We start from the raw sequence: 26,500 nt of genomic DNA on the forward strand, positions 1-26,500 counted from the left end.
CCATACACTGACTGTGCCCTTACTCGGAAGAGGAGATCACCGCCCAGGCTTCCCTCATACCACCTTTCATACATCGGGGCCTCTTTCTCTATATAGCAGTCCAAAGTACTCTTGTTCTTATTCTTCCATTCACTCAGTCCCACACACTTCACCTCTCAGTCTATCTCACTCTTCCACTTTCTTACATTCCATTCTAAAGCCTCTCCATTTGTAGCAATCACAGTCCAGTCACTCTCAGTATGCCTCCCCTCAAACCACTGAAAAGCCCTACTATAGACCTACCATACTACTAGTAGTCCTAGCGGAATAAATGTCAAGATCAAGGATCAACACAAAGATCAAGATCCATTGGCGCCAAAAGTCGTTTGTGTATTGCGTGTCTACTGTCTAGTGGAGGGAACAGAGGCGGCGTCCCCGTGGTGCTGTGGTCAGTGGTCAGGGCCCGCCGAGTGTGCGGCAGATTGCGCCTGTGTTTGAGCTGGCCTGGGTCACCTGTGGCCACCTGGTCACCTGTCTACTCTGTGTCTGGTGGAGGGAACAGAGGCGGCGTCCCCGTGGTGCTGTGGTCAGTGGTCAGGTCACGGCGAGTGTGCGGCAGATTGCGCCTGTGTTTGAGCTGGCCTGGGTCACCTGTGGCCACCTGGTCACCTGTCTACTCTGTGTCTGGTGGAGGGAACAGAGGCGGCGTCCTCGTGGTGCTGTGGTCAGTGGTCAGGTCACGCCGAGTGTGCGGCAGATTGCGCCTGTGTTTGAGCTGGCCTGGGTCACCTGTGGCCACCTGGCGGACTGGCGGCGCCTCCCTGGCCTCACCTGAGGGCGTGCAGGTAATGGTGGGCGGGGAACAAGTCAATGTCGGGAGGCGAGTGACTGAGGTGGTGGTCACCGTCACTCTTGTTGTGGTTTGTTTGTTTGTTTGTTTGTTGATTTCTTTTATTCCCAAGGCGTGGCGGCGCCGCCTGGCTGTCTGCTGGTGCTGCCTGCCTGGTGAAGTGTTGCCTGGGGAATAATAGGCAGACATCTTGTGCACTGCTGCGCTGGGTTAGGTTAGGCTGTGTGGCACTACAGTCGATGTGGGGTCCCCGGCTGGCTGGGCCGCGTCCGGCAGGTCTAGAGAGAGAGAGAGAGAGAGAGAGAGAGAGAGAGAGAGAGAGAGAGAGAGAGAGAGAGAGACTATGTACATTTAGCTATGAAATAGTGATCATATGCAGTGGCGGCTCGTGACTGTTACTGATGGGGGGGCTGTCTCACATTCAGACAAATAAAATCTTAAATGCTTTTATTGTTATTGTTTAATATACCATTGATTGATAGATTATAAAGATAGATAGATAATTATTTAATCCTCTAGGTCTTATCCTAACAGTAAATGCTTGACTTCCTTAGTGCTGGCTTAGGCTTTTTGAAAAGGAAGTCCATTCTCCTGTTCCTGTTTTGTGCAAACAGATCAATAACTTTTTCATTTAAACCTGGCATATTATTCATAGAAATCTTCTCTATTGAAATCATGGCAAGTGCAAGTTCTTTTAATGCAGAAACTGTCTTTGCTTCTTGTGCCATTTTGCAAAATACTGCTAGGCCTACCTGGGAAAAGAAAAAAATACTATTTTATACGATGTTTCTGTGATTTCACACCATCTATGATAATCAAGATTGAGCACAAGCCATCACTGATCAATAATATTTTAAAATCATCCCTGACAAATTGAAAAACACGATCGAAAATAAGACCGACGCAAGAACACTCACCTAGCCACAACAACGGCCGAGACAAGACTGCACTGGACGCAGTCCACACTCGCCCGGGAAGCCTCCCCACATTTCTCCCCCGCTTTCGTATCATTAAATAGTAAATAATTTCCGTACTTCCTCATTGTTTTGCAGTATTTTTTTTTCATATAAACATGAGAATTGGTGTTTTCAAGTGAATGATAGTCAAACATAAAATAAATTAACATTATTTTCGTGAATCCTAGAAATCCACTGGGGGGGCTGCAGTCTCGCAGTCCCTATTGACGAGCCGCCACTGATCATATGTCTTGTCAGAAGAGAGAGAGAGAGAGAGAGAGAGAGAGAGAGAGAGAGAGAGAGAGAGAGAGAGAGAGAGAGAGAGAGAGAGAGAGAGAGAGAGAGAGAGAGAGAGAGGGGTATCCTCGCCTGACCTGGTAACAGTGCAAGGAAAATACACAACTGGCAACTCAGACCTGCCGGACAAGGCCTAGGCCTTGTCCTGCCGGACAAGGCCTGGAGCCCCACGTGCACACTAGTGCCGGTTGTTTGATGTTAGTTGTGTTAAGGTAGGTGTGGTTATTTTGTGTGTTATATTTGTTATATTATGTTATGATAAGTCAGGTTAACTTTAGGTTAGTTTAGGTTTTTTTGACAAAGTTTTGCCGTCACAACAGTGGCAGCAACGCAGGACGTCAGCTAATCTTCTTTGTCTTTTTGTTTTATTTTTGTTATTTGTTTGTTTGTTTATCATTGTTTTATTTGTTTGTTTGTTTTCCAGCAGGACAGCAGTGGCGAGAGAGCAAGACCCCACCAGCAATTCCATTCTGCCCCAGACCCCTCGGGTCAGTGGCCGGCAAGTCCTCCCGTCCTTTCTGCCCCAGAGCCCCTCAGGTCAGTGGCTGGCAAGTCCTCTTCTCCATTCTGCCCCAGAGCCCCTCAGGTCAGTGGCTGGCAAGTCCTCTTCTCCATTCTGCCCCAGAGCCCCTCAGGTCAGTGGCTGGCAAGTCCTCCTGTCCATTCTGCCCCAGAGCCCCTCAGGTCAGTGGCTGGCAAGTCCTCTTCTCCATTCTGCCCCAGAGCCCCTCAGGTCAGTGGCCTGCCACTCAGAACGCTGCACCACTGTTGTCAACACTTGCTTCTTTGTCACAAGTTACCACCAACAAAAACTGATTGGCTTGCTCTTTGCACGGCTGTGGTGGCCCGCACAGAGTCACTTCTTGTGTGGTGGCCCTACTCTGTATGGAGGCTGTGTGTTAGGCTGAGGCTGAGGCAGGAAGCCCCTCGCTGTCTCTGTGGTGACAGCCTCCTCTGTTACAGGTGCCAGGTGTATCTTGTCTGTGGAGGCTGTGTGTTAGGCTGAGGCTGAGGCAGGAAGCCCCTCGCTGTCTGTGTGGTGACGGCCTCCTCTGTTACAGGTGCCAGGTGTATCTTGTCTGTGGAGGCTGTGTGTTAGGCTGAGGCTGAGGCAGGAAGCCTTTTGCTGTCTGTGTGGTGACGGCCTCCTCTGTTACAGGTGCCAGGTCGGCGTCCAGCGACGGGACTCCCTCCGTGCATCCTCGGCTCAGGCCCAGGGTTCCTGCAGGACCGGCCGCAACCAGGAGCAGTGTTGCAATGGAGGATGTGACGTCATGCAGCAGCAGCAGGAACAGCTGGGAGCAGCAGGCGACCCCAGGCGTGAGGACCTACACTTGTGACCACTGCGGCAAAGTGTGCTCCACCAAGGCTGCCATTGCCAGACACGTCCTCTCCCATGCCGGCAAGACAAGGCTGAGAGGCAGGAGTGGCCCCACTGAACACACTGCCACCCACACTGGCGGCAGGAACCACAAGTGTGACCACTGCGGGAAGACATTTGCCCGGAAGAGTCATCTCTCCTCACACATCCTCACCCACACTGGGGAGAGAAAGTTCCAGTGCCTGGAGTGTGGGAAAAGATTTACCAGGAAGGATTCCCTTGACACACACATCCTCACCCACACTGGGGAGAGAAAGTTCCAGTGCCTGGAGTGTGGGAAAAGATTTCCCAGGAAGGATTCCCTTGACACACACATCCTCACCCACACTGGGGAGAGAAAGTTCCAGTGCCTGGAGTGTGGGAAAAGATTTACCCAGAAAGATGGTCTTCACAGACACATCCTCACCCACACTGGGGAGAGAAAGTTCCAGTGCCTGGAGTGTGGGAAAAGATTTATCAAGAAAGGTAATCTTGACAGACACATCCTCACCCACACTGGGGAGAGAAAGTTCCAGTGCCTGGAGTGTGGGAAAAGATTTACCCTGAAAGGTGATCTTGACAGACACATCCTCACCCACACTGGGGAGAGAAAGTTCCAGTGCCTGGAGTGTGGGAAAAGATTTATCAGGAAGGATTCCCTTGACACACACATCCTCACCCACACTGGGGAGAGAAAGTTCCAGTGCCTGGAGTGTGGGAAAAGATTTATCCTGAAAGGTGATCTTAACAAACACATCCTCACCCACACTGGGGAGAGAAAGTTCCAGTGCCTGGAGTGTGGGAAAAGATTTACCCGGAAAGGCCATCTTGACAGACACATCCTCACCCACACTGGGGAGAGAAAGTTCCAGTGCCTAGAGTGTGGGAAAAGATTTACCAGGAAGGGTTCCCTTGACAAACACATCCTCACCAACACTGGGGAGAGAAAGTTCTAGTGTCTGGAGTGTGGGAAAAGATTTACCCTGAAATGTAATCTTGACACTGTCACACACGTGACTACTCTACCACGGAACCAGGTGCCTGCCTCTCAACTCGTGGCGCTGCCACGTGTATAGCTTGAGGCATACTGGATACGTGACCTCTAGCAGGCTACCAAGCCGATAACGAGGGGTGGAGTTCCATCGAGCTTCAGTCTCCTCCAAGGGTCGCTACAGCTCTGAGGTCGCCTTGGCATACGCTGGGAGCCTCATATACACTCGAGTTACACCAGTGTTACACACCCACACACACAAACACATAAACACACACACACACACACACAAACACATTTATATTTATTTTCTATTATGTATATGTAAAGGTGTTTATTTTTGTAATTTGTATCTATATGCATTCACTAACTTGGCTTAAGTTATTAACTGAACCAGTCTTTTAAGTTATTCAGTCCAGTTCAGATTGCCACTCCTTGTTACTTACTTTTACTTACTTAAATAATCTTCAATTTTGTATTGTTACTTAATTTAAGGGTTAACTTTAAGATATTAAATAGCAGTTAAAATGTCTCCTTTTCTCTTTTCTTTTAACCCTTCCATTGTTAGTGTGAGCAACACCCCTTCATGGTCCATCCCCTAGAGTTCAGTGTATGCTCACACGTAACATCTTACAAACGAGGAAAAACAAGAGACAAAACCATTAAAACACACACAAAATAAATAAAAAAAATAGTTAGCAAACACACAAAAAGATGAAAGAGGAAAGAGAAGAAAAATCATCAAAACACACACACTGGCGCACTCGCTATCCCACGCCCCCCCCCCCCCCCCTTAGGTGTGTCCATTGGTGCTGCTCCTTCACTGTGCTGGTGTGTATGTGTGTGTGTGTGTGTGTGTGTCTGGTGTTGCTAGCAAGAGGTGTCTGCCTTCTCAATCTTATTATTTTTACGCTTTTTCTTTTATTTTCTCTCCTTGTTCTTCCTCTTCTTCTTTTTACACTTTTATTTTCTCTCCTTGTTCTTCCTCTTCTTTTTACTTTTCTTTTTCTCTCCTTGTTCTTCTTTTTACACTTTTCCTTCTTTACTTTCTCTTATTGTTCTTCCTTTTCTTCTGTATTTTCTTTTGTTTCTTCTTTATTTTCTCTCCTTTTTTTCTTCCTTTCCTTCTTCTTTTTTTATCTTTTATTTCTTTTCCTTTCTTTTTCCTACCTCTTTTTCTCGTCCTTGTTCCTGTTTTCCTTCTTTTTGGTTTTGTATATTTCCTCCTTTGTGTTCCTTTACTTCCTTTTTTTTTCTTTTGCTTCCAGTTTATTTGTAATTCTTATTTTTCTTCTTTTACTTCTATCTTCATCATTTTCTGCTTGTTCCTCATTTATCTTCTTTCCCTTGTAACTTGTTTATTGTTCTTTCTCTTGTATTTATTATTTTTTTCTTCTTCGTCTTTATCTTATTTCCTTCTTCATCTTTATATTACTTTCTTCTTGTTCCTCCTGTTCTAGTTGTTCTTGTACCTCTCTCTCTCTCTCTCTCTCTCTCTCTCTCTCTCTCTCTCTCTCTCTCTCTCTCTCTCTCTCTCTCTCTGTCTTGTAATTCTTTGTACTTTTCTTCTTTCTCCTTCCTGTGATGTAATATATGTAATTCTTTTCCTTTTCTTCTTCTTCTTCTTCTGGAATATCCTCTTACTTTCTTATCCCTCTTATTTTTCTTCTTTTACTTCTTTTTATCTTTTCTTCCTTCTTCTCCTACCTTGTTTCTTATCCTTATTCATTTCTTTCTCTTATTTTTCTTCTTTTAATTCTTCTTTCTTCGCCTACCTCTTTTCTTGTCCCTATTCCTCTTTATTCTATTGTCCTCTTCTATTTTCTCTCACGTTCTTCCTCTTTCCTCCTTCTGTTACCTCTCCTTCCTCTCGTTTTTTTTTTCCTTCTTTCCAATGTCTCCTCTTCTGCCTTCAACGAGCACTTTCATTAATTTACTACTAATTACTTCTTCTCTCTTCATTATCCCTTGCTGTCTCCTCTTTTCTTCATTTATTCTACCTCCTCCTCCTCCTCTTCCTCTTCTTTCCTCCTTCCTATCTCTTCCATTCAACTTGTATTAATCCCTCTTCTTATCATCCCCTTCTTTCTACTATCTCGTTCTCTTCCTCTGCTCCTCTCACCCCCTCATCTTTCTCTTCTCATTATCTTTATTTACTCTCCTTTAATTTTATCTAACGTTCCCTCTATTCCTCGAGTTTATCACAATAGTGTCACCCACCAGACGCCGTCCGATACTTGCCTACCTCCACCTCTCAGGGAGCAGGACTGGGGCGGCTCTTCCCTCCCCATGGCACGCCGCACTGAGGAGGGGGGTTGGTTCATGATCAGTTCAGGAGCTGCCAGCCAGCCTTTTGCAGTGTCATTTTTCTTATGTCCTTAAGTTCTCATTTTGGTAAACATTTCCCTCTTGCAGTGATTTCATGGCGTGCTTTTTAAACAATGAATTCTGATCACGTGACTTCGCGTCGAACCTCGCCTAGCCTAACCTAACCTCATCAAGCCTCATTTAGCCTCACCTCACCTCACATAACCTAACCTCACACCACCTCACTTCACCCTACCGAGCCTCACCTCACTTCACTTAAATAACCTAACTAGCTTCCCATCTAACCTCACTGCCCCTGTCCCCTCATTATCCTCCTGTACTCTCCCCTCCCCAGTACCCTCACCCCCCTGTCCCCTCCTCTCCCTCTACTACCTAAGCCCTCCGAGGGTTAATGCCAGTAAGGGCACGGAAAAACATCAGGAAGAGTCTTAATTGGAGGAATGAAGTAGTCGGAGGGTGGAGGAGAGGGAGGAGTAAGCCCTGAATCAGCAGTTACAATATATCCACGAGTCTCAGGCCTGTGTATCACGCCTAGGTGAATACTTAAACACACTCAAGATTCACACAAACAAAGCTTTACCGTACTGGTACCACTGACAATGAACGACAATGTTATAAGTCTAGGGAGTGCGTGTCACATCGTAATCGAAACACTTAATAAATGAATCTGTGGCCATGACTCCCTCACAGCACACAAGGACACGGCTGCCACCACAGATGTAACACACCACCACCACCGCCACACACTCCCACAGGCACGGGTGTGACCCCACTGGTCCACACAACTCACCACCTCAAAAGTGGGTCCTCGTGTGTTGCGCAATGTCAGGCTTTGTCTTGTTACACTTCCCACAAACACCACACTTGAACTCCCCCACACCAATGTGTCCTGAAGGCACACGTGTCTACTGACCTCAACACTGTCAGCAAATCTTTTGGCACACTCTTCACACTCGTAATTCATAACACCACTGTGTGTCGGGGTTTGTCTGGTGAGGTGAGACTTTCCGGATAAATTTCTTTCCACATTTTAGACTCTCATAATTATGAAATTATGAGTGATGTTGAGTCTTCGTGCGCAATGACTTAATCTGCTCTCGTGCCCACACTCTTGAATCTTCTGAGTTTTCCACCATCTGGCTACGACTGCAGAGTCACTCTCAAACTACATTTATCTGTGCTGTATACCTCTCACCTAACTCCTCAGACTATAAGAAATTCTTTGACTACTTAGCTTCCAAAGTGGAGCACATTCTGACCCTCTTCCCTTTTGCAGAGATCTCCATTCTTGGAGACTTCAATGTTCACCACCAGCTTTGGCTTTCCTCTCCCTTCACTGACCATCCTGGTTAACTAGCCTTCAACTTTGCTATCCTCCATGACCTAGAGCAATTGGTGCAACACCCTACTCGTATTCCTGACCGTCTTGGAGATACGCCCAACATTCTTGACCTTTTCCTGACCTCTAATCCTTCTGCTTATGCTGTCACCCTTTCTTCTCCGTTGGGCTCCTCCGATCACAATCTCATATCTTTATCTTGTCCTATCGCTCCAGTCCCTCCTCAGGATCCCCCTAAGCGAAGGTGCCTCTGGCGTTTTGCCTCTGCTAGTTGGGGGGACCTGAGGAGGTATTTTGCTGATTTTCCTTGGAATGACTACTGCTTCCGTGTCAGAGACCCGTCTTTGTGTGCTGAGCGCATAACAGAGGTGATAGTGTCTGGCATGGAGGCGTACATTCCTCACTCTTTTTCTCGTCCTAAACCTTCTAAACCTTGGTTTAACACAGCTTGTTCTCGTGCTATACATGATAGAGAGGTGGCCCACAAAAGGTATTTAAGCCTTCCATCACCAGAATCTCATGCACTTTATATTTCTGCCTGAAACCATGCCAAGTCTGTTCTCTAACTAGCCAAAAACTCCTTCATTAACAAAGTGTCAAAATCTTTCAAGATCTAACTCCCCTCGTGACTTCTGGCATCTAGCTAGAAATATCTCCAATAACTTTGCTTCTTCTTTCCCTCCTTTATTTCAACCAGATGGCACCACTGCTATCACATCTATTTCTAAAGCTGAACTCTTTGCTCAAACCTTTGCTAAAAACTCTACCTTGGACGATTCTGGGCTTGTTCCTCCCTCTCCTCCGCCCTCTGACTACTTCATGCTACCCATTAAATCCTTGGCAGTGATGTTTTCCATGCCCTCGCTGGCCTAAACCCTCGGAAGGCTTATGGACCTGATGGGGTCCCTCCTATTGTTCTCCAAAACTGTGCCTCCGTGCTTGCACCTTGCCTAGTCAAACTCTTTCAGCTCTGTCTGTCAACATCTACCTTTCCTTCTTGCTGGAAGTTTGCCTACATTCAACCTGTTCCTAAAAAGGGTGACCGTTCTAATCCCTCAAACTACTGTTCTATTGCTTTAATTTCCTGCCTATCTAAAGTTTTTGAATCTATCCTCAACAGGAAGATTCTTAAACATCTATCACTTCACAACCTTCTATCTGATCGCCAGTATGGGTTCCGTCAAGGCCACTCCACTGGTGATCTTCTGGCTTTCCTTACTGAGTCTTGGTCATCCTCTTTTAGGGATTTTAGCTAAACTTTTGTTGTTGCCTTAGACATATCAAAAGAGTCTGACACAAAAGCTTTGATTTCCAAACTACCATACTATGGCTTTTATCCTTCTCTCTAAAATTTGTGATTGGGGCAGAGCAAACTTGGTATTGTTCAATGCCTCAAAAACTCAATTCCTCCATCTATCAACTCGACACAACCTTCCAGACAACTATCCCCTCTTCTTCAATGACACTCAACTGTCCCCCTCTTCTACACTGAACATCCTCGGTCTGTCCTTTACTTATAATCTGAACTGGAAATTTCACATCTCATCTCTAGCTAAAACAGCTTCTATGAAGTTAGGTGTTCTGAGACTTCTCCGCCAGTTTTTCTCATCCCCCCCCTGCTAATGCTGTATAGGGGCCTTATCCGTCCATGTATGGAGTTTGCTTCACATGTATGGAGAGTTCCATTTATACCGCTGTTTTAGACAGGGTGGAATCAAAAGCTTTTCATTTTATCAACTCCTCTCCTCTAACTGGCTGTCTTTAGCCTCTCTCTTATCACCACAGTGTTGCATCGCTTGCTATCTTTTGCCGTTATTGTAGTGTGTGTGTCTGTGTGTGTGTGTGTGTGTGTGTGTGTGAGTCGCATTGTGAAGGAAAGCATAAAAGTGTAGTACACATGGAAACAACTCGCGTTCAGACTAAAAGTGTGAAGCGTTACCATGCGGGAGACACAACAGTTTCTTTCCTGTCACAACAACAACAACAACAACAACAACAACAATGGACACTCGGCAATTACGAGTAGATCAGATAGTCGCTAAGGAAGAATTAAACAAATATATGGCACTAAAACCTACACACACACACACACACACACACACACACACACACATGCACATAATGGTGCGCCTAGCGGACACACCGGCGTCCACAGTGACATCCGGAATAACGTTAGTGTTGTCTGTGTTGTGATGAGAGGCAGTGTGTGTTCGCCTCTGTGCTGTGACTCTAGTCATTGGGTGAGCGCCCTGTGCGTCGCCTGCCTCGTCAGAGAAGGTGGTGTGGCGTCTCCAGGTGAGCAGTGTACACACAGATACATAAGTAAATAGTTTTATTAACCACATTAACTTAAAATAAACAACAATTTTATGGGTCCATCCCAGATCATAATCTTGAAATGTTTTAAATAAAAAATAAATAAATAAATGAATAAATTAACATTACCAAAGAACAAAATAATAATAAGATATATACAAATAAAATATCCAGTGAAGACATGGAATGATGGTCCATAGACACAAAAATACTCGTGGGTGATGTATGAAGAAGCAGAGTGAAACACTTAACAACAATATGGTGTGTCGTGTACCGCATGGTCTGGCTGCATCTTGTGACTGATTCTGGGAATACAAGTCCAGGACTGAATTTACAACGAAGCACACAGTTGTGTTGTCAAATGTGCCGCAGAATAAATTACTGAGGCTAGCGAATCCATATGCGTCACCAACATGTGAAAAAGGGCAGTGTTGTATGCCGTGAGCCTCTGTCTGCACCAGTGCACAGGAACACAACGGCTCCTCCAGGGCAGGCGGCCACGTCCCTGCCTGTTCCACCTGCAGACTGTTGACAGGCGAAAGCGGCCAGACAACATTCAGATGCCTCCGCTACCTCCATGCCTATGAGTGCACACATCACGCACCTTTGAGTCAGGGGTATTTCCCTAAACGTTATTTTTCTTGACGACTCGCAAAGAGGTATGATGCTGTACAGATGCCACAGCTTTGCCAGGGTCATGTCTGTCATGAAATACCAAGTCAGGGTCGTCAGTCACGTGTCAACGTTCTTGCCACACCTTCAAAAATTTCTCTTCCTGCTTCCAACAAGCTCCTTCACTGGCGGATACCCCAACGCAACAACATCAACACCAACACATCTCGTCACAACTTGTTTCTCTAACACCCACTAATTCTTTAAGTTTTACTAGTGAGAGGTCACCATTTAGCCAAGACTTACACCCAGAACATAAACCTGACATGAGGCTGCATCCAAAATCCTCTTTTTAGCTACAAGAGAAACATCATCGTTTTTGTTTAGGAAGGACACACACACACACACACACACACACACACACACACACACAGCGCTAATAGCCAATTGTTTATCAGTCTTGTTCTCTTTAAGTTCAAGAGGATGTGGCGTGTGTGAGCCTTTTGAAGAACTGAAGGAAGCAACGCTCAGTTACGTCTGTGTATGTGTGTGTGTGTGTGTGTGTGATGATGATAATAATAATAACAATAATAATAATAATATTATTATTATTATTATTATTATTATTTTTATTATTATTATTATAATTACAACAAGAGAGAGAGAGAGAGAGAGAGAGAGAGAGAGAGAGAGAGAGAGAGAGAGAGAGAGAGAGAGAGAGAGAGAGAGAGAGAGAGACTACCTGCCGAGTGGCCAGCAAGTGTGAGTGTGTATGTGTGTGTGTGTGTGTGTGTAAGATAAAATTAGAGTTGGAAGGGCAAGTTGAAGAAGAAGAAGAGATGAAGATGATGGTGTAACACGAATAAGAACAATATACTGTCCTCTTGCTTTAATTTCCTGGGTCTCTAAAGTTTGTGAATGTATCCTCAACAGGAAGACTGTTAAACATCTATCACTTCACAACCTTCTGTCTGATCGCCAGTATGGGTTCCGTCAAGGCCGCTCTACTGGTGATCTTCTGGCTTTCCTCACTGAGTCTTGGTCATCCTCTTTTACAGATTTATTGTTGCTGTTGTTGTTGTTGTTATTTTTCTAGACAACTTCCTACCGAGTGGCCAGCAAGTGTGTGTGTGTGTGTGTGCGACACCTCTCTCTCTCTCTCTCTCTCTCTCTCTCTCTCTCTCTCTCTCTCTCTCTCTCTCTCTCTCTCTCTCTCTCTTAGAGAGAGAGATCGGGATCACTCCTAATCCAGGCCTTTGGATCGGCAACAAGGCCTTAAACCTTGGGGTGATCTTGATCTTATAGGATCTTAGAGAGAGAGAGAGAGAGAGAGAGAGAGAGAGAGAGAGAGAGAGAGAGAGAGAGAGAGAGAGAGAGAGAGAATTATACCCGTGTCTTAACACCTCTATACTGTCAAAACAGTTCGTCATTTTTCATCTTTTTTTCACGCACTTTTATACCGCGTTATAGTTTTTTTTTTTTTTTTTTGGTAGTAAATTACACAGGAAGCTTATCCTGCCACACACTCTGGCAGTGTGGTGCGTCACTGGTTGCTGGACGCAGATAAGGCCGTTGTGTTTACAATAGTTATTTATCCCTGGATCAGGTCAGTCTTACCTGCGAATCCTATTTCGTGAGGGACGCCCTAAGGACAAACGTTCTCTGGTGACCTTGATCCTGATGGTACAGGAGGCTCGGGATCACTCCTACGCCAGGCCTTTGGATCGGCAACAAGGCCTTATTAAACCTTGGGGTGATCTTGATCTTGATCTTACAGGAAGCTCAGGATTCCTCCCAAACCAGGCCTTTGTATCGGCACTCCTGTAGGAAAAAAAAAAAATAAAATAAAACAAAAAAAAACAGAAAACGGCATGCAGAGTCATACAGCATCTATCACACCACTAGTTCCTACACCTGGCACGCCACATTTTCTCCAGGAACTCTTTCACAGCCCCAATCATTCTTTCATTGGTCTCCCCACACAGTCCCAGCAGCAACACCATCCATTCCCTTCCTGTCTTCACTCTAGCATGCCCCAATTCTCTCAGCACCATCAGCCTTCCCTGCATCATCTCATTCCTGTCTCTGGCATACCTCACACACTCCAGCACCACATGCTCCACCGTCTCATCCTCTCCCGTGTCACACACCTGGCACACTTTGCTGCGGGACTCAGACCACCTGTAACTCCTTGCATTCACATCCATACACTCGGAAGAGATCACTGCCCAGGCTTCCCACATACCACTTTTCATACACGGGGCTTCTTTTCTCTCTATACCACCGCAAAGTACTCTCATGTTCCATCTTATTCTTCCATTCACTCAATCCCACATGCTTCACCACTGTCTATCTCATTTTTCCACTTTCTTACATCGCGTTCTAAACCCTCCCCATTTCTGACAGTCATACTCCAGTCACTCGCAACATGCCTCCCCTCAAACCGCTGGAAAGCCTAACTAGTTTCCACACCACTCTTTACTACCATGTTAACACGCTTCTTCCCCCACCTGCTGCTCCTAACATTCCACAGAAACACCTTTCTCACTAGTCTCACATCACCCATTCTCTCTAGTCGATAAGTGCCCCATGCCATGTCCCCTCTCAAGGCCTCTACCGCCGCATACCTCGGTGCATTCAGTGCCATCCTTGCTACTCTGTTCTGTCCTACTTCTAACTTTTCTAATTCATTTTCATTCCACACAATCACATCCATACCATACACAGTGCTCGGAACAGCCACGCTCTTCCAAACTCCTTGCAGCACGTCATACTCACTCGCTCTCATCCTTGCTGCACTTCCTAGACGACCCACCCACTGGTTCACCATGCTCACCTTTTCATTCTTCGCCTTCACACAGCCATTCAGACTCATCCACATTCCCAGGTACTTGTATTCATCTGTCTGTCGCAACACATTTCCTCCCAGTCTCCACACTGAGTTTCTCTCATCCTCTGACCTGGTCACAATCATGACCTTGCTTTTCTCACTGCTTAATCCCACACCAAAGTCCCTTCCATATATCAGCAGAAAACACAGCATCTCCCCTTCCTTCCTTTGCCTTATGTCACTTTCAGGTTCTTTTTAATGTGAAATGACAAGAAAAGAAATATTTCTTTATACTACACCAACTTCCTCGGCCTCAAAAACCATCATGTTCTGTATTTTATTGTTCAAAATACATTCCTAAGGGGAGTTAAACGATGTTCTGATGTTGTACCACTCGCTGATTGGTTGTTTGCCTTTTGGATCGACAAACGCTCTGCTGGGTGTGTGCTTCCGTTTGCCTTGCGAACAAAATGTTTGACTTCTCGGTGACACTACTGAAAACGCCTTTTGCTTACATCTTGGAGGAAGGATCCAGGGAGAGGCCACGTCACAGAAGTGAAGCCGCTAAGCTCCGCGCCCCTTCTTGGAAGTCAACCCAGAACATTGCTCAGCTATCGTTAAGCCCAACACTGACCCACCTCAACATTTTCCCATTACGTCTGCTTGTTCGGCCTATGGCTGCACCAGGAGTGGCGATGGAGAGACGTCATTTCACCGGTAAAGTGTAGAGATTTTCGTGGCCAATCATCACATGCAATGCCAAAAGACTGTGATAGATCACGAGCGCGCCAGACGACGCAGCACATCATAACATGACGAGTTATTCTAAGAACTTCACTTGCAGTTCGTCTTCTGTGACATCCACATGCAAGCACATCAAATAAAAGTAATACAGAATTCTATATGCATCATCAGAAGTGCAGTGAACACTTATTATTAACAATTAGAAGTGATAAATGATGTGATAAATGTTGGCACGTTTGTATGTTATAAGCTTCTCTGATACAATATTCACTTTTTGACTGACAGTTATGACTTACACAAGCAAATAATAATCAAAATACTGGAATATATAGTTCCCTGTGGCTTCATAATCAATATTAACGCATGGTAATTTTTTAAAACCTTGAAAAATTCTACAAAAGCAGTGTTGGTGTAGCCGCACCGGCTGGGCGTCATTGGCTCTCAGGTGATCTGTTTACTGATCACACCCGTCATCGCAGGGTCGAGGAAAGGCAGTTCTCTCTCTCTCTCTCTCTCTCTCTCTCTCTCTCTCTCTCTCTCTCTCTCTCTCTCTCTCTCTGTCTGTCTCACGTTTATTGATGAGGTAGGCATGACCGTAAGAACTGCGAACAAGTTCTCGGTCTCAGTTTCTTACCAAATAACATTATACACTGATATTAAACACTTTCAACATATTACAGTATTCATTAACAATACATGCAATCAACCTGCCCGTCCTTGTCTGAGCGTGACTTGGTCGTGAGCGACGCCCTCAGGCAACCAGCGGGTCAAGCACACTCTGCTAACAAGTGAGCATCGGCTTGGTGCTTCATATAGCATCGAGTACTGACACTTACACATATTACGTATGTCTTCATGCAAGTAGAAAACTATAGACCATTTCACTCATGATTACCCATGAACAATGACGTGAGGCACGCACACTTTACGTACGGTAACAGTTGCAGCGAGGTTGTCTTGAGCCCTGGGCGGCGAGGCAGTCATGGGCCCCTCTCATTCCCTGACCCAACTTTTTTTCAATTAGAACATTTGAATGCCCGACTATTTTGGTCCCTTTTTAGCATGGGCCCATAATGGCCTCCCTTAGTCACTCCAGGGCTGCCATCACCACCCCTTAATTCATCACCGCAAATAATATATTGCCCAATTTAACCTAACCCAGCCCACCATATTGCAAGAATTGCAAGTTGTTATTATGTGTGTTCTACAAAAGAAAGGAGATGGATTTAATAAAATCTCATATTGGGATGGTCATGTTTTTTTTTTATCTATTTATTTATCTATTTATTTTATTTATTTATTTTTATTTATTTATTTATTTTATGTAGTACAAGGGAACCAGAGCAAGGACAAACACAAAGCAATTAAAACAGGCACACTATTGCATACATGTCAATATATGGTGATGGTTGCCTGTGCATTGTGTCTCCCTTAGATGTTAAGAAAAATATTGAGAAAATGATCTTTGCTGTTTGTCTGTGACACTCCATCTGTTCACCTAAAACCTGTCACCAACAAGCTCTCATAAGCTTTCTTTGGCTTAACCCACTGGCTGCTGCTGCAGCACACCACACTGGCTGCTGCTGCAGCACAACCACTGGCTGCTGTAGTATATTGGCACAGTTCATAAACGGTTTGTGGTTTTATGTTCGGAAGTTGTTGTTTGTGTTTGTAGAACTGGTTGAAATGTTTTGCCTGTGTTAGTAAAGTTTTCCGTGTTTGTTTAAGTCACTTATCAGTCGGACAAGGCCGGTGATGAGAGGTGCCTCTTATCACAATACAATGTACATCAGTGATTGGTGTCTGAACAATTTAATGTCCTCTTTCTTGCTGTATCAATGACATGTACAATCACGTAACGTGAATAATTGGCGTCGAGTTGTCTCTTGCCATCCGCACGTGGGTCTTCTCTTCTCTCAAAGTGCCTCTTCTGTGTACTGGTATTTTTTTTATTTTATTTTTTTTTTTTTGTAAATCATAGAAGCTCTACACAGAAGGCTATGTTGGTGTCAGAGATGAAAAGTCTCGTACACGCTCAGTCTAGGTGGTAAGTGAACACAACTTACAGATAATGTTTGTTGAGAAGGCACGTGTAAACATTTACTTTTCATAGTGTAAAAAATAAAGGAAGGGAATTTTAGGTGTTTTTCTCTCAAACTTGTAAGTGCAATTCTTGTTGTATTCATTCAATCACATAAATAGTTACTAATCACATGATACATGGAGGAACTAAGGCAAAAATGAAAACTTTTACTGAGGATTTATGCACGACTCTCCCTGATTTGGGTAGACTCATACTGCTCTTCTAGACAGGGTGGAATCAAAAGCTTTTCGTCTCATCAACTCCTCTCCTCTCAGTGACTGTCTTCAGCCTCTCTCTCACCGCCACAATGTTGCATATCTAGCTGTCTTCTACCGCTATTTTCATGCTAACTGCTCTTCTGATCTTGCTAACTGCATGCCTCCCCTCCTCCCGCGGCCTCGCTGCACAAGACTTTCTTCTTTCTCTCACCCCTATTCTGTCCACCTCTCTAACGCAAGAGTTAACCAGTATTCTCAATCATTCATCCCTTTCTCTGGTAAACTCTGGAACTCCCTGCCTGCTTAAGTATTTCCACCTTCCAATAATAATAATAATAATAATAATAATAATAATAATAATAATAATAATAATAATAATAATAATAATAATAACAATGATGATAAATTACATGAGCAAATAAACAAATAAACAAACATATATTATTTGCAAGTGTCCATCAGCCAGCCAGCCAGTGAGCCAGACAGCCAGTCAGCCAGCCAGCCAAGCAGCCAAGCAGCCAGTCAGTCTGTCAGTCAGCCAGTCAGTCAACCAGCCAGCCAGCCAGCCAAGCAGCCAGCCAGTCAGTCAGTCAGTTAGTCAGTCAGTCAGTTAGTCAGTCAGTCAGTCAGTCAGTCAGTCAGCCAGCCAGCCAAGCAGTCAGTCAGTCAGTCAGTCAGTCAGTCAGTCAGTCAGTCAGTCAGCCAGCCAGCCAGCCAGCCAGCCAGCCAGCCAGTCAGCCAGCCAAGCAGCCAGCCAGCCAGCCAGTCATTCAGTCAGTCAGTCAGTCAGTCAGTCAGTCAGTCAGTCAGCCAGCCAGCCAGCCAGCCAGCCAGCCAAGCAGCCAACCAGTCAGTCAGTCAGTCAGTCAGTCAGTCAGTCAGCTAGCTAGCCAGCCATCCAGCCAAGCAGCCAGCCAGTCAGTCAGTCAGTCAGTCAGTCAGTCAGCCAGACAAGCAGTCAGTCAGTCAGTCAGTCAGCCAGTCAGTCAGTCAGCCAGTCAGTCAGCCAGCCAGCCAAGCAGCCAGCCAGACAGACAGTCAGTCAGTCAGTCAGTCAGCTAGCCAAGCAGCCAGCCAGCCAGCCAGTCAGTCAGTCAGTCAGTCAGTCAGTCAGTCAGCCAGCCAAGCAGGCAGTCAGTCAGTCAGTCAGCCAGCCAGCCAAGCAGCCAGCCAGTCAGTCAGTCAGTCAGTCTGCCAGCCAAGCAGCCAGTCAGTCAGTCAGTCAGTCAGTCTGCCAGCCAAGCAGCCAGTCAGTCAGTCAGTCAGCCAGCCAGCCAAGCAGCCAGTCAGTCAGTCAGTCAGTCAGTCAGTCAGTCAGTCAGTCAGTCAGCCAGCCAGCCAACAAGGCAGCCAACTAGCTAGCTAGCCAGCCAGTGAGTCAGTGAGTCAGTTAGTCAGCAAGGGAGCCAGCCAGCGAGCCAGTGCGTCAGTCAGTCAGTCAGCCAGCTAGCCACCCAGTGAGTGAGTGAGTGAATGAGTGAGTGAGTGAGTGAGTCAGTCAGTCAGTCAGCCAGTGAGTGAGTGAGTGAGTGAGTGAGTCAGTCAGTCGGTCTGTCAGCCAGCCAGCCAGTTAGATAAATATACAAACAAGTACCACACACACACACACACACACACACACACACACACACCTTCATAACAATATTGAGGTGTACGCACGCAGCCTGTGTCCCAACAACAAAATACACAGTCACAGGGTTGTCACAAGTGCACGAGTCTCCCAGGGTGTCTCTCAGGATGTCAAAATTCAGGCATGGGGCTCCTGTGTGGAGAGGTGGTGGTGGTGGTGGTGTGGTAACACTGCTAATGTGCTCTCTCTCTCTCTCTCTCTCTCTCTCTCTGTTGCATTTGAGTTGTGCAGAGTAGCTAATACTCCAGGGTATCAATTTGTGATGAAGGCACTACAGTATAGAGATAACGTAAATCCACTGGATATAGTCAAAATGAAAATTAGAGAAAAACCCGAGACGGCATCTAAGTATGTGGCGTACAGATCAGTAATTAACCCTGAACTATCAGTACATCCAGTTTATGTCAGCAATGAGTTTGTCCCGGACTACAAAAGGCAGGCCCTTACGAGGCTTCGATTAATGTCACATGATTTAAAAATTGAGACAGGTAGAAGGAATGGAATACCAGCAGAGTTGCGACTGTGTATGTGTGATAGTAATGCAGTACAAGATGAGTCTCATGTTTTGTTAAATTGTTCTTTGTCAAGGGACTGTAGGGCTAGATATAATATGTTGGATTTTAGTAGTTTTACCAGTTTAATGAAGTATAAGGGTAAATTAGGTATTTTATGTGATTATGTTTGCGATGTGTTAAAGCTTTACGGCTAAAATGTTCTTGTGTTTTAAAAGAAGGAGTTTGAATTTTTTTTATTAGGCACTTTATGTGATTATGTTTGCGATGTTTTAAAGCTTTACGGCTAAAATGTTCTTGTTTTTTAAAAGAAAGGGAGTTTGAATTTTTTAAGAGTTAAGTTTGGAGAAAGTTTGTTTTTGCAATGTGAATTGGTTAATTTTATCTGGACAGGATTTTTATTTGTAGCTCTTTTTATATGATATAATGATTTTAGTGAAATGATTTTTACTTTAAGCTTCTTGTAATCGCAAAATTCTGTCAATAAACTATAATAATATCTCTCTCTCTCTCTCTCAATGGTTAGTCTATGTATTCCTAACCTAACTTAACACAGGCTAACTTAACCTAACCTAACCAAACACAACTCAACCTAACCAAACCTACCATACTACTTGTAGTCCTTCAAGAATCAATGTCAAGATCAAGGATCAACACAAAGATCAAGATCCATTGGCGCCAAAAGTCGTTTGTGTATTCCGTGTCTGGTGGAGGGAACAGAGGCGGCGTCCCCGTGGTGCTGTGGTCAGTGGTCAGGTCACGGCGAGTGTGCGGCAGATTGCGCCTGTGTTTGAGCTGGCCTGGGTCACCTGTGGCCACCTGGTCACCTGTCTACTCTGTGTCTGGTGGAGGGAACAGAGGCGGCGTCCTCGTGGTGCTGTGGTCAGTGGTCAGGGCCCGCCGAGTGTGCGGCAGATTGCGCCTGTGTTTGAGCTGGCCTGGGTCACCTGTGGCCACCTGGCGGACTGGCGGCGCCTCCCTGGCCTCACCTGAGGGCGTGCAGGTAATGGTGGGCGGGGAACAAGTCAATGTCGGGAGGCGAGTGACTGAGGTGGTGGTCACCGTCACTCTTGTTGTGGTTTGTTTGTTTGTTTGTTCATTTCTTTTATTCCCAAGGCGTGGCGGCGCCGCCTGGCTGTCTGCTGGTGCTGCCTGCCTGGTGAAGTGTTGCCTGGGGAATAATAGGCAGACATCTTGTGCACTGCTGCGCTGGGTTAGGTTAGGCTGTGTGGCACTACAGTCGATGTGGGGTCCCCGGCTGGCTAGGCCGCGTCCGGCAAGTCTAGAGAGAGAGAGAGAGAGAGACTATGCACATTTAGCTATGTAATAGTGATCATATGTCTTGTCAGAAGAGAGAGAGAGAGAGATGGGGGGGGGGTATCCTCGCCTGCCCTGGTAACAGTGCAGGGAAAATACACAACTGGCAACTCAGACCTGCCGGACAAGGCCTAGCCAGCCTGGAGCCCCACGTGCACACTAGTGCCGGTTGTTTGGTGTTAGTTGTGTTAAGGTAGGTGTGCTTATTTTGTGTGTTATATTTGTTATATTATGTTATGGTAAGTCAGGTTAACTTTAGGTTAGGTTAGGTTTTTTTGACAAAGTTTTGCCGTCACAACAGTGGCAGCAACGCAGGACATCAGCTAATCTTCTTTGTCTTTTTGTTTTATTTTTGTTATTTGTTTGTTTGTTTATCATTGTTTTATTTGTTTGTTTGTTTTCCAGCAGGACAGCAGTGGCGAGACAGCAAGACCCCACCAGCAAGTCCATTCTGCCCCAGACCCCTCGGGTCAGTGGCCAGCAAGTCCTCCCGTCCATTCTGCCCCAGACCCCTCAGGTCAGTGGCTGGCAAGTCCTCCTGTCCATTCTGCCCCAGAGCCCCTCAGGTCAGTGGCTGGCAAGTCCTCTTCTCCATTCTGCCCCAGAGCCCCTCAGGTCAGTGGCCTGCCACTCAGAACGCTGCACCACTGTTGTCAACACTTGCTTCTTTGTCACAAGTTACCACCAACAAAAACTGATTGGCTTGCTCTTTGCACGGCTGTGGTGGCCCGCACAGAGTCACTTCTTGTGTGGTGGCCCTACTCTGTATGGAGGCTGTGTGTTAGGCTGAGGCTGAGGCAGGAAGCCCCTCGCGGCCTGTGTGGTGACGGCCTCCTCTGTTACAGGTGCCAGGTGTATCTTGTCTGTGGAGGCTGTGTGTTAGGCTGAGGCTGAGGCAGGAAGCCCCTCGCTGTCTGTGTGGTGACGGCCTCCTCTGTTACAGGTGCCAGGTGTATCTTGTCTGTGGAGGCTGTGTGTTAGGCTGAGGCTGAGGCAGGAAGCCCCTCGCTGTCTGTGTGGTGACGGCCTCCTCTGTTACAGGTGCCAGGTGTATCTTGTCTGTGGAGGCTGTGTGTTAGGCTGAGGCTGAGGGAGGAAGCCTTTTGCTGTCTGTGTGGTGACGGCCTCCTCTGTTACAGGTGCCAGGTCGGCGTCCAGCGACGGGACTCCCTCCGTGCATCCTCGGCTCAGGCCCAGGGTTCCTGCAGGACCGGCCGCGGCCAGGAGCAGTGTTGCAATGGAGGATGTGACGTCATGCAGCAGCAGCAGGAACAGCTGGGAGCAGCAGGCGACCCCAGGCGTGAGGACCTACACTTGTGACCACTGCGGCAAAGTGTGCTCCACCAAGGCTGCCATTGCCAGACACGTCCTCTCCCATGCCGGCAAGACAAGGCTGAGAGGCAGGAGTGGCCCCACTGAACACACTGCCACCCACACTGGCGGCAGGAACCACAAGTGTGACCACTGCGGGAAGACATTTGCCCGGAAGAGTCATCTCTCCTCACACATCCTCACCCACACTGGGGAGAGAAAGTTCCAGTGCCTGGAGTGTGGGAAAAGATTTCCCAGGAAGGATTCCCTTGACACACACATCCTCACCCACACTGGGGAGAGAAAGTTCCAGTGCCTGGAGTGTGGGAAAAGATTTATCAAGAAAGGTAATCTTGACAGACACATCCTCACCCACACTGGGGAGAGAAAGTTCCAGTGCCTGGAGTGTGGGAAAAGATTTATCCGGAAAGGCCATCTTGACACACACATCCTCACCCACACTGGGGAGAGAAAGTTCCAGTGCCTGGAGTGTAGGAAAAGATTCACCCTGAAAGGTGATCTTAACAGACACATCCTCACCCACACTGGGGAGAGAAAGTTCCAGTGCCTGGAGTGTGGGAAAAGATTTATCCGTAAGGATTTCCTTGACACACACATCCTCACCCACACTGGGGAGGGAAAGTTCCAGTGCCTGGAGTGTAGGAAAAGATTCACCCTGAAAGGTGATCTTGACAGACACATCCTCACCCACACTGGGGAGAGAAAGTTCCAGTGCCTGGAGTGTAGGAAAAGATTCACCCTGAAAGGTGATCTTAACAGACACATCCTCACCCACACTGGGGAGAGAAAGTTCCAGTGCCTGGAGTGTGGGAAAAGATTTATCCAGAAAGGCCATCTTGACAGACACATCCTCACCCACACTGGGGAGAGAAAGTTCCAGTGCCTGGAGTGTGGGAAAAGATTTACCAGGAAGGATTCCCTTGACACACACATCCTCACCCACACTGGGGAGAGAAAGTTCCAGTGCCTGGAGTGTGGGAAAAGATTTACCAGGAAGGATTCCCTTGACACACACATCCTCACCCACACTGGGGAGAGAAAGTTCCAGTGCCTGCAGTGTGGGAAAAGATTTATCCGGAAAGACCATCTTGACACACACATCCTCACCCACACTGGGGAGAGAAAGTTCCAGTGCCTGGAGTGTAGGAAAAGATTCACCCTGAAAGGTGATCTTAACAGACACATCCTCACCCACACTGGGGAGAGAAAGTTCCAGTGCCTGGAGTGTGGGAAAAGATAAGGTGATCTTGACAGACACATCCTCACCCACACTGGGGAGAGAAAGTTCCAGTGCCTGGAGTGTAGGAAAAGATTCACCCTGAAAGGTGATCTTAACAGACACATCCTCACCCACACTGGGGAGAGAAAGTTCCAGTGCCTGGAGTGTGGGAAAAGATTTATCCAGAAAGGCCATCTTGACAGACACATCCTCACCCACACTGGGGAGAGAAAGTTCCAGTGCCTGGAGTGTGGGAAAAGATTTACTAGGAAGGATTCCCTTGACACACATCCTCACCCACACTGGGGAGAGAAAGTTCCAGTGCCTGGAGTGTAGGAAAAGATTCACCCAGAAATGTAATCTTGACACACACATCCTCACCCACACTGGGGAGAGAAAGTTCCAGTGCCTGGAGTGTGGGAAAAGATTTACCCTGAAAGGTCATCTTGACAGACACATCCTCACCCACACTGGGGAGAGAAAGTTCCAGTGCCTGGAGTGTGGGAAAAGATTTACCCGGAAATACCATCTTGACACACACATCCTCAGCCACACTGGGGAGAGAAAGTTCCAGTGCCTGGAGTGTGGGAAAAGATTTACCCGGAAATACCATCTTGACACACACATCCTCACCCACACTGGGGAGAGAAATTTCCAGTGCCTAGAGTGTAGGAAAAGATTCACCCTGAAAGGTGATCTTAACAGACACATCCTCACCCACACTGGGGAGAGAAAGTTTCAGTGCCTGGAGTGTGGGAAAAGATTTACCCTGAAGCGTTCTCTTGACAGACACATCCTCACCCACACCGGGTCCCCCGAGTGCCCATGAGGTACAAACAACTGCGGTCAAAGGGAAAGATTGCCGTCCTGAAGAGAGCCCTCGGATACACTGGTAACACTGCTTAGGGTGTAACTTTAGACCCCAGGCTTGGGGCCATTGCACTCACCAAACAATGAAACAAGAAAATGCAGAAAACAGGGAGAGAAAGTTCCCAGGCCTGCAGTGTGGGAAAAGATTTGCCCTGGCAATACCAGTGGTGACTTGTGGGTGTGGTGTGGTGACTGGCCACAACATTACTGCCACAAACCAGCTGGCAATACCAGTGGTGACTTGTGGGTGTGGTGTGGTGACTGGCCACAACATTACTGCCACAAACCAGCTGGCAATACCAGTGGTGACTTGTGGGTGTGGTGTGGTGACTGGCCACAACATTACTGCCACAAACCAGCTGGCAATACCAGTGGTGACTTGTGGGTGTGGTGTGGTGACTGGCCACAACATTACTGCCACAAACCAGCTGGCAATACCAGTGGTGACTTGTGGGTGTGGTGTGGTGACTGGCCACAACATTACTGCCACAAACCAGCTGGCAATACCAGTGGTGACTTGTGGGTGTGGTGTGGTGACTGGCCAAAAGGTTTATCCTGCAATGTAATGTTGACAAACATCCTCACCCACACTGTGGTAAGGAAGTACAGGTGTGGTGTTTGTGGCAGTGTTTGTGTAGCAAGAGTGGTGTTGCCAGACACATCCAAACACACCTGTGGGGGGTGAGGTGTTGTGGATGTGGTGGTGGTGTGTGAGGGACTTGGAGTGACTAGTGTTTGTGTGTTGTTACTTTGTACTCAAGTGTTGGAATAAACTTTTGTTGCTAGAATGCTGAGTTATGTTGTTAACAGTACTTACTGTGTGTGTGTGTGTGTGTGTGTGTGTGTACAAAATGGCCAGTATTAATCCTCACATGACAAACAGCGGTGGATGACTGGAATAGACTCAGTAGTCAGGTTGTTAGTGCAGAGTGAGTCATTACAGAGCTTTGAAGTGTTAGACAAGTGTTTGGACAGGGCTGACAGGTGGAAACAGACAGGTGTGTTTTGTACAGGGACTGCCACGTGTAGGCCTGATGGCTTCCTGCACCAACCCTTGTGTTCTTGTGTACTACTACTACCACCACTACTACTATTAATAATAATAAAACACTTCATTTCTTCACTCTTATAATATATTACAACATCCATTTTCTTCAAATATAAGCTGGAAAATTGTTATTAAAATTATTCAAAAGTAAACCCATTCACTCTTCTTCTTCATCAACAATTTGGCTTAGAAGAAGAATAACAACAATAACACCACCAATAACTTACAACTCCACTATAACTCGCTGTTATATATAAAATGCATCCACTTATGAAAATATACGCTGTACATGATACAGTGTGTGTAGGACAGAGAGAGAGATAGAGAATAAAGAAGATAACAAATGCATGGAGAGAGAGAGAGAGAGAGAGAGAGAGATCCAAATAAAACCATTTCAAAACATACATAGATACATATATACATACAACAACAACAACAACAATAATAACCACTAAAAAAATAATAAAAATTGCTACATATCATTATTATTATTATTATTATTGTTGTTGTTGTTGTTGTTGTTTGGTTTGTTTTGTTGTTCTGTCCTTGGCGAGTACCTTCTGACAGACCCGCAGGAGGGAACACGGGAAGGAAGCAAGAAATGGAGCAACTAAAGAAAATGGACGAAATACAGGAAGGACTTTAAGAAAATACAAAGAAAATGGGGAAGATGCAGAAAAATAAAGGAAAAATTAATAAATCTGCAAGAAATGAAGGAATAATGATGGAGGAACTGAAATATAATGGATAAACAGGAAGAACAAGGAAATGGAAAAGAATAAAAAATAATAATGACCTAAATGTGAATATAAATAAAATAGATAAACAGGAAGGACGAGGAAATGCAAAAGAATAAAATAATAATAAAAAAATAATAATAATAATCCAAATGTGTATAAATGAAGAATAAAAGAAATCAAACAATGAGGAATGAAAGAAAACATGTAAACAACAAATAACAATAATGATGAAATGTTGATAATTGAAGGAAATAACAAGGAATGGAGAAGAAAAAAAAATGAAGTGAAAAAAGTAAATTAGGAGGAATGAAAACGAATAAATAGATAAAAAATAAATTAATGAAAGAGGAAGGAAATGAATAGATAAATGAAAATAAATAAAAAAATATAAAAGAAAGAAAATAAAGAAAAGAATAAATAAATAAAAAAAATAATAGACAGACAGACAGACACATATACACAAGATAAAACAATATATTGCACATTCATTTTGGCACGGTGAGAGAGAGAGAGATTCTTTAAAATAATAATTAAGAAAATTAGAAAATATGTGTGTGTGTGTGTGTGTGTGTGTGTTTATGTAGGAGGGACACAGGCCAAGGGCAACAAAAATCTCATGACAAAAAAAAAAAAAAGGCCACTGAGATGGCAGTCCCATAGAAGTGTCCAAAGCTGTAGTCAAAAATACAGGCTAAGTGTGTAGAAGCCTCCCTCTTGCAGGAGTTCACGTCACAGGAAGGTGGAGATACAGAAGCAGGCAGGGAGTGCACAGTTTGCCAGAGAAAGGGATGAATGACTGAGAATACTGGTTAACTCTTGCATTAGAGAGGTGGACAGAATAGTGGTGAGAGAAAGAAGAAAGTGTTGTGCAGCGAGGCCGCGGGAGGAGAGGAGGCATGCAGTTAGCAAGATCAGAAGAACAGTTAGCA

At 45.7% G+C, this 26,500-nt stretch overlaps 3 protein-coding genes across 7 annotated transcripts in view; 2 read left to right on the top strand and 1 right to left on the bottom strand.

The window, feature by feature from the left end:
- LOC135096299 (glutamate-rich WD repeat-containing protein 1-like) overlaps positions 1 to 390 on the bottom strand; it is a 10,424-nt gene extending 10,034 nt beyond the window's left edge. The window contains 1 exon segment of the mRNA XM_063997691.1: positions 283 to 390. The gene's annotated coding sequence lies outside the window, so the exon portion shown is untranslated.
- Positions 373 to 4,968, top strand: LOC135096300 (gastrula zinc finger protein XlCGF57.1-like). 2 transcript variants are annotated; one of them, XM_063997693.1, is made up of 3 exons: positions 373 to 824; positions 2,507 to 2,668; positions 3,242 to 4,968. In XM_063997693.1, exon 3 carries the CDS (start codon positions 3,340 to 3,342, stop codon positions 4,396 to 4,398), a length of 1,059 nt encoding a protein of 352 aa, XP_063853763.1. In that variant the 5' UTR covers positions 373 to 824; positions 2,507 to 2,668; positions 3,242 to 3,339; the 3' UTR covers positions 4,399 to 4,968. The 2 variants fall into 2 exon arrangements, with proteins under 2 accessions (XP_063853763.1, XP_063853762.1); XM_063997692.1 differs by having other exon boundaries at positions 687 to 2,619.
- A 14,680-nt stretch (positions 4,969 to 19,648) lies between these two features.
- LOC135096176 (gastrula zinc finger protein XlCGF57.1-like) lies at positions 19,649 to 24,571 on the top strand. 4 transcript variants are annotated; one of them, XM_063997516.1, is made up of 4 exons: positions 19,650 to 20,048; positions 20,776 to 20,831; positions 20,880 to 20,977; positions 21,502 to 24,571. In XM_063997516.1, the coding sequence occupies exons 1-4, from the start codon at positions 19,680 to 19,682 to the stop codon at positions 22,932 to 22,934; spliced, it is 1,956 nt and encodes a 651-aa protein (XP_063853586.1). In that variant the 5' UTR covers positions 19,650 to 19,679; the 3' UTR covers positions 22,935 to 24,571. The 4 variants fall into 4 exon arrangements, with proteins under 4 accessions (XP_063853585.1, XP_063853586.1, XP_063853587.1 ...); XM_063997515.1 differs by having other exon boundaries at positions 19,649 to 20,048; positions 20,776 to 20,977; XM_063997517.1 differs by lacking the exon at positions 20,880 to 20,977 and having other exon boundaries at positions 19,652 to 20,048; positions 20,768 to 20,879.
- Positions 24,572 to 26,500: the final 1,929 nt, after the last annotated feature.

Source organism: Scylla paramamosain, unplaced genomic scaffold (genome assembly GCF_035594125.1).
Source record: "Scylla paramamosain isolate STU-SP2022 unplaced genomic scaffold, ASM3559412v1 Contig3, whole genome shotgun sequence".
Taxonomy (NCBI): Eukaryota; Metazoa; Arthropoda; class Malacostraca; order Decapoda; family Portunidae; genus Scylla; species Scylla paramamosain.

What these genes read in the sequence shown, in the direction of transcription:
- LOC135096176 (XM_063997515.1), top strand. Translation starts at nt 19,680, where the DNA reads ATGTCAAGATCAAGGATCAACACAAAGATCAAGATCCATTGGCGCCAA. An exon ending in CCTCACCTGAGGGCGTGCAG is followed by an intron (nt 20,049 to 20,775) that starts GTAATGGTGGGC and finishes CCAGCAGGACAG; the next exon opens with CAGTGGCGAGACAGCAAGAC. An exon ending in TCTGCCCCAGAGCCCCTCAG is followed by an intron (nt 20,978 to 21,501) that starts GTCAGTGGCCTG and finishes CCTCTGTTACAG; the next exon opens with GTGCCAGGTCGGCGTCCAGC.
- LOC135096300 (XM_063997693.1), top strand. Translation starts at nt 3,340, where the DNA reads ATGGAGGATGTGACGTCATGCAGCAGCAGCAGGAACAGCTGGGAGCAG.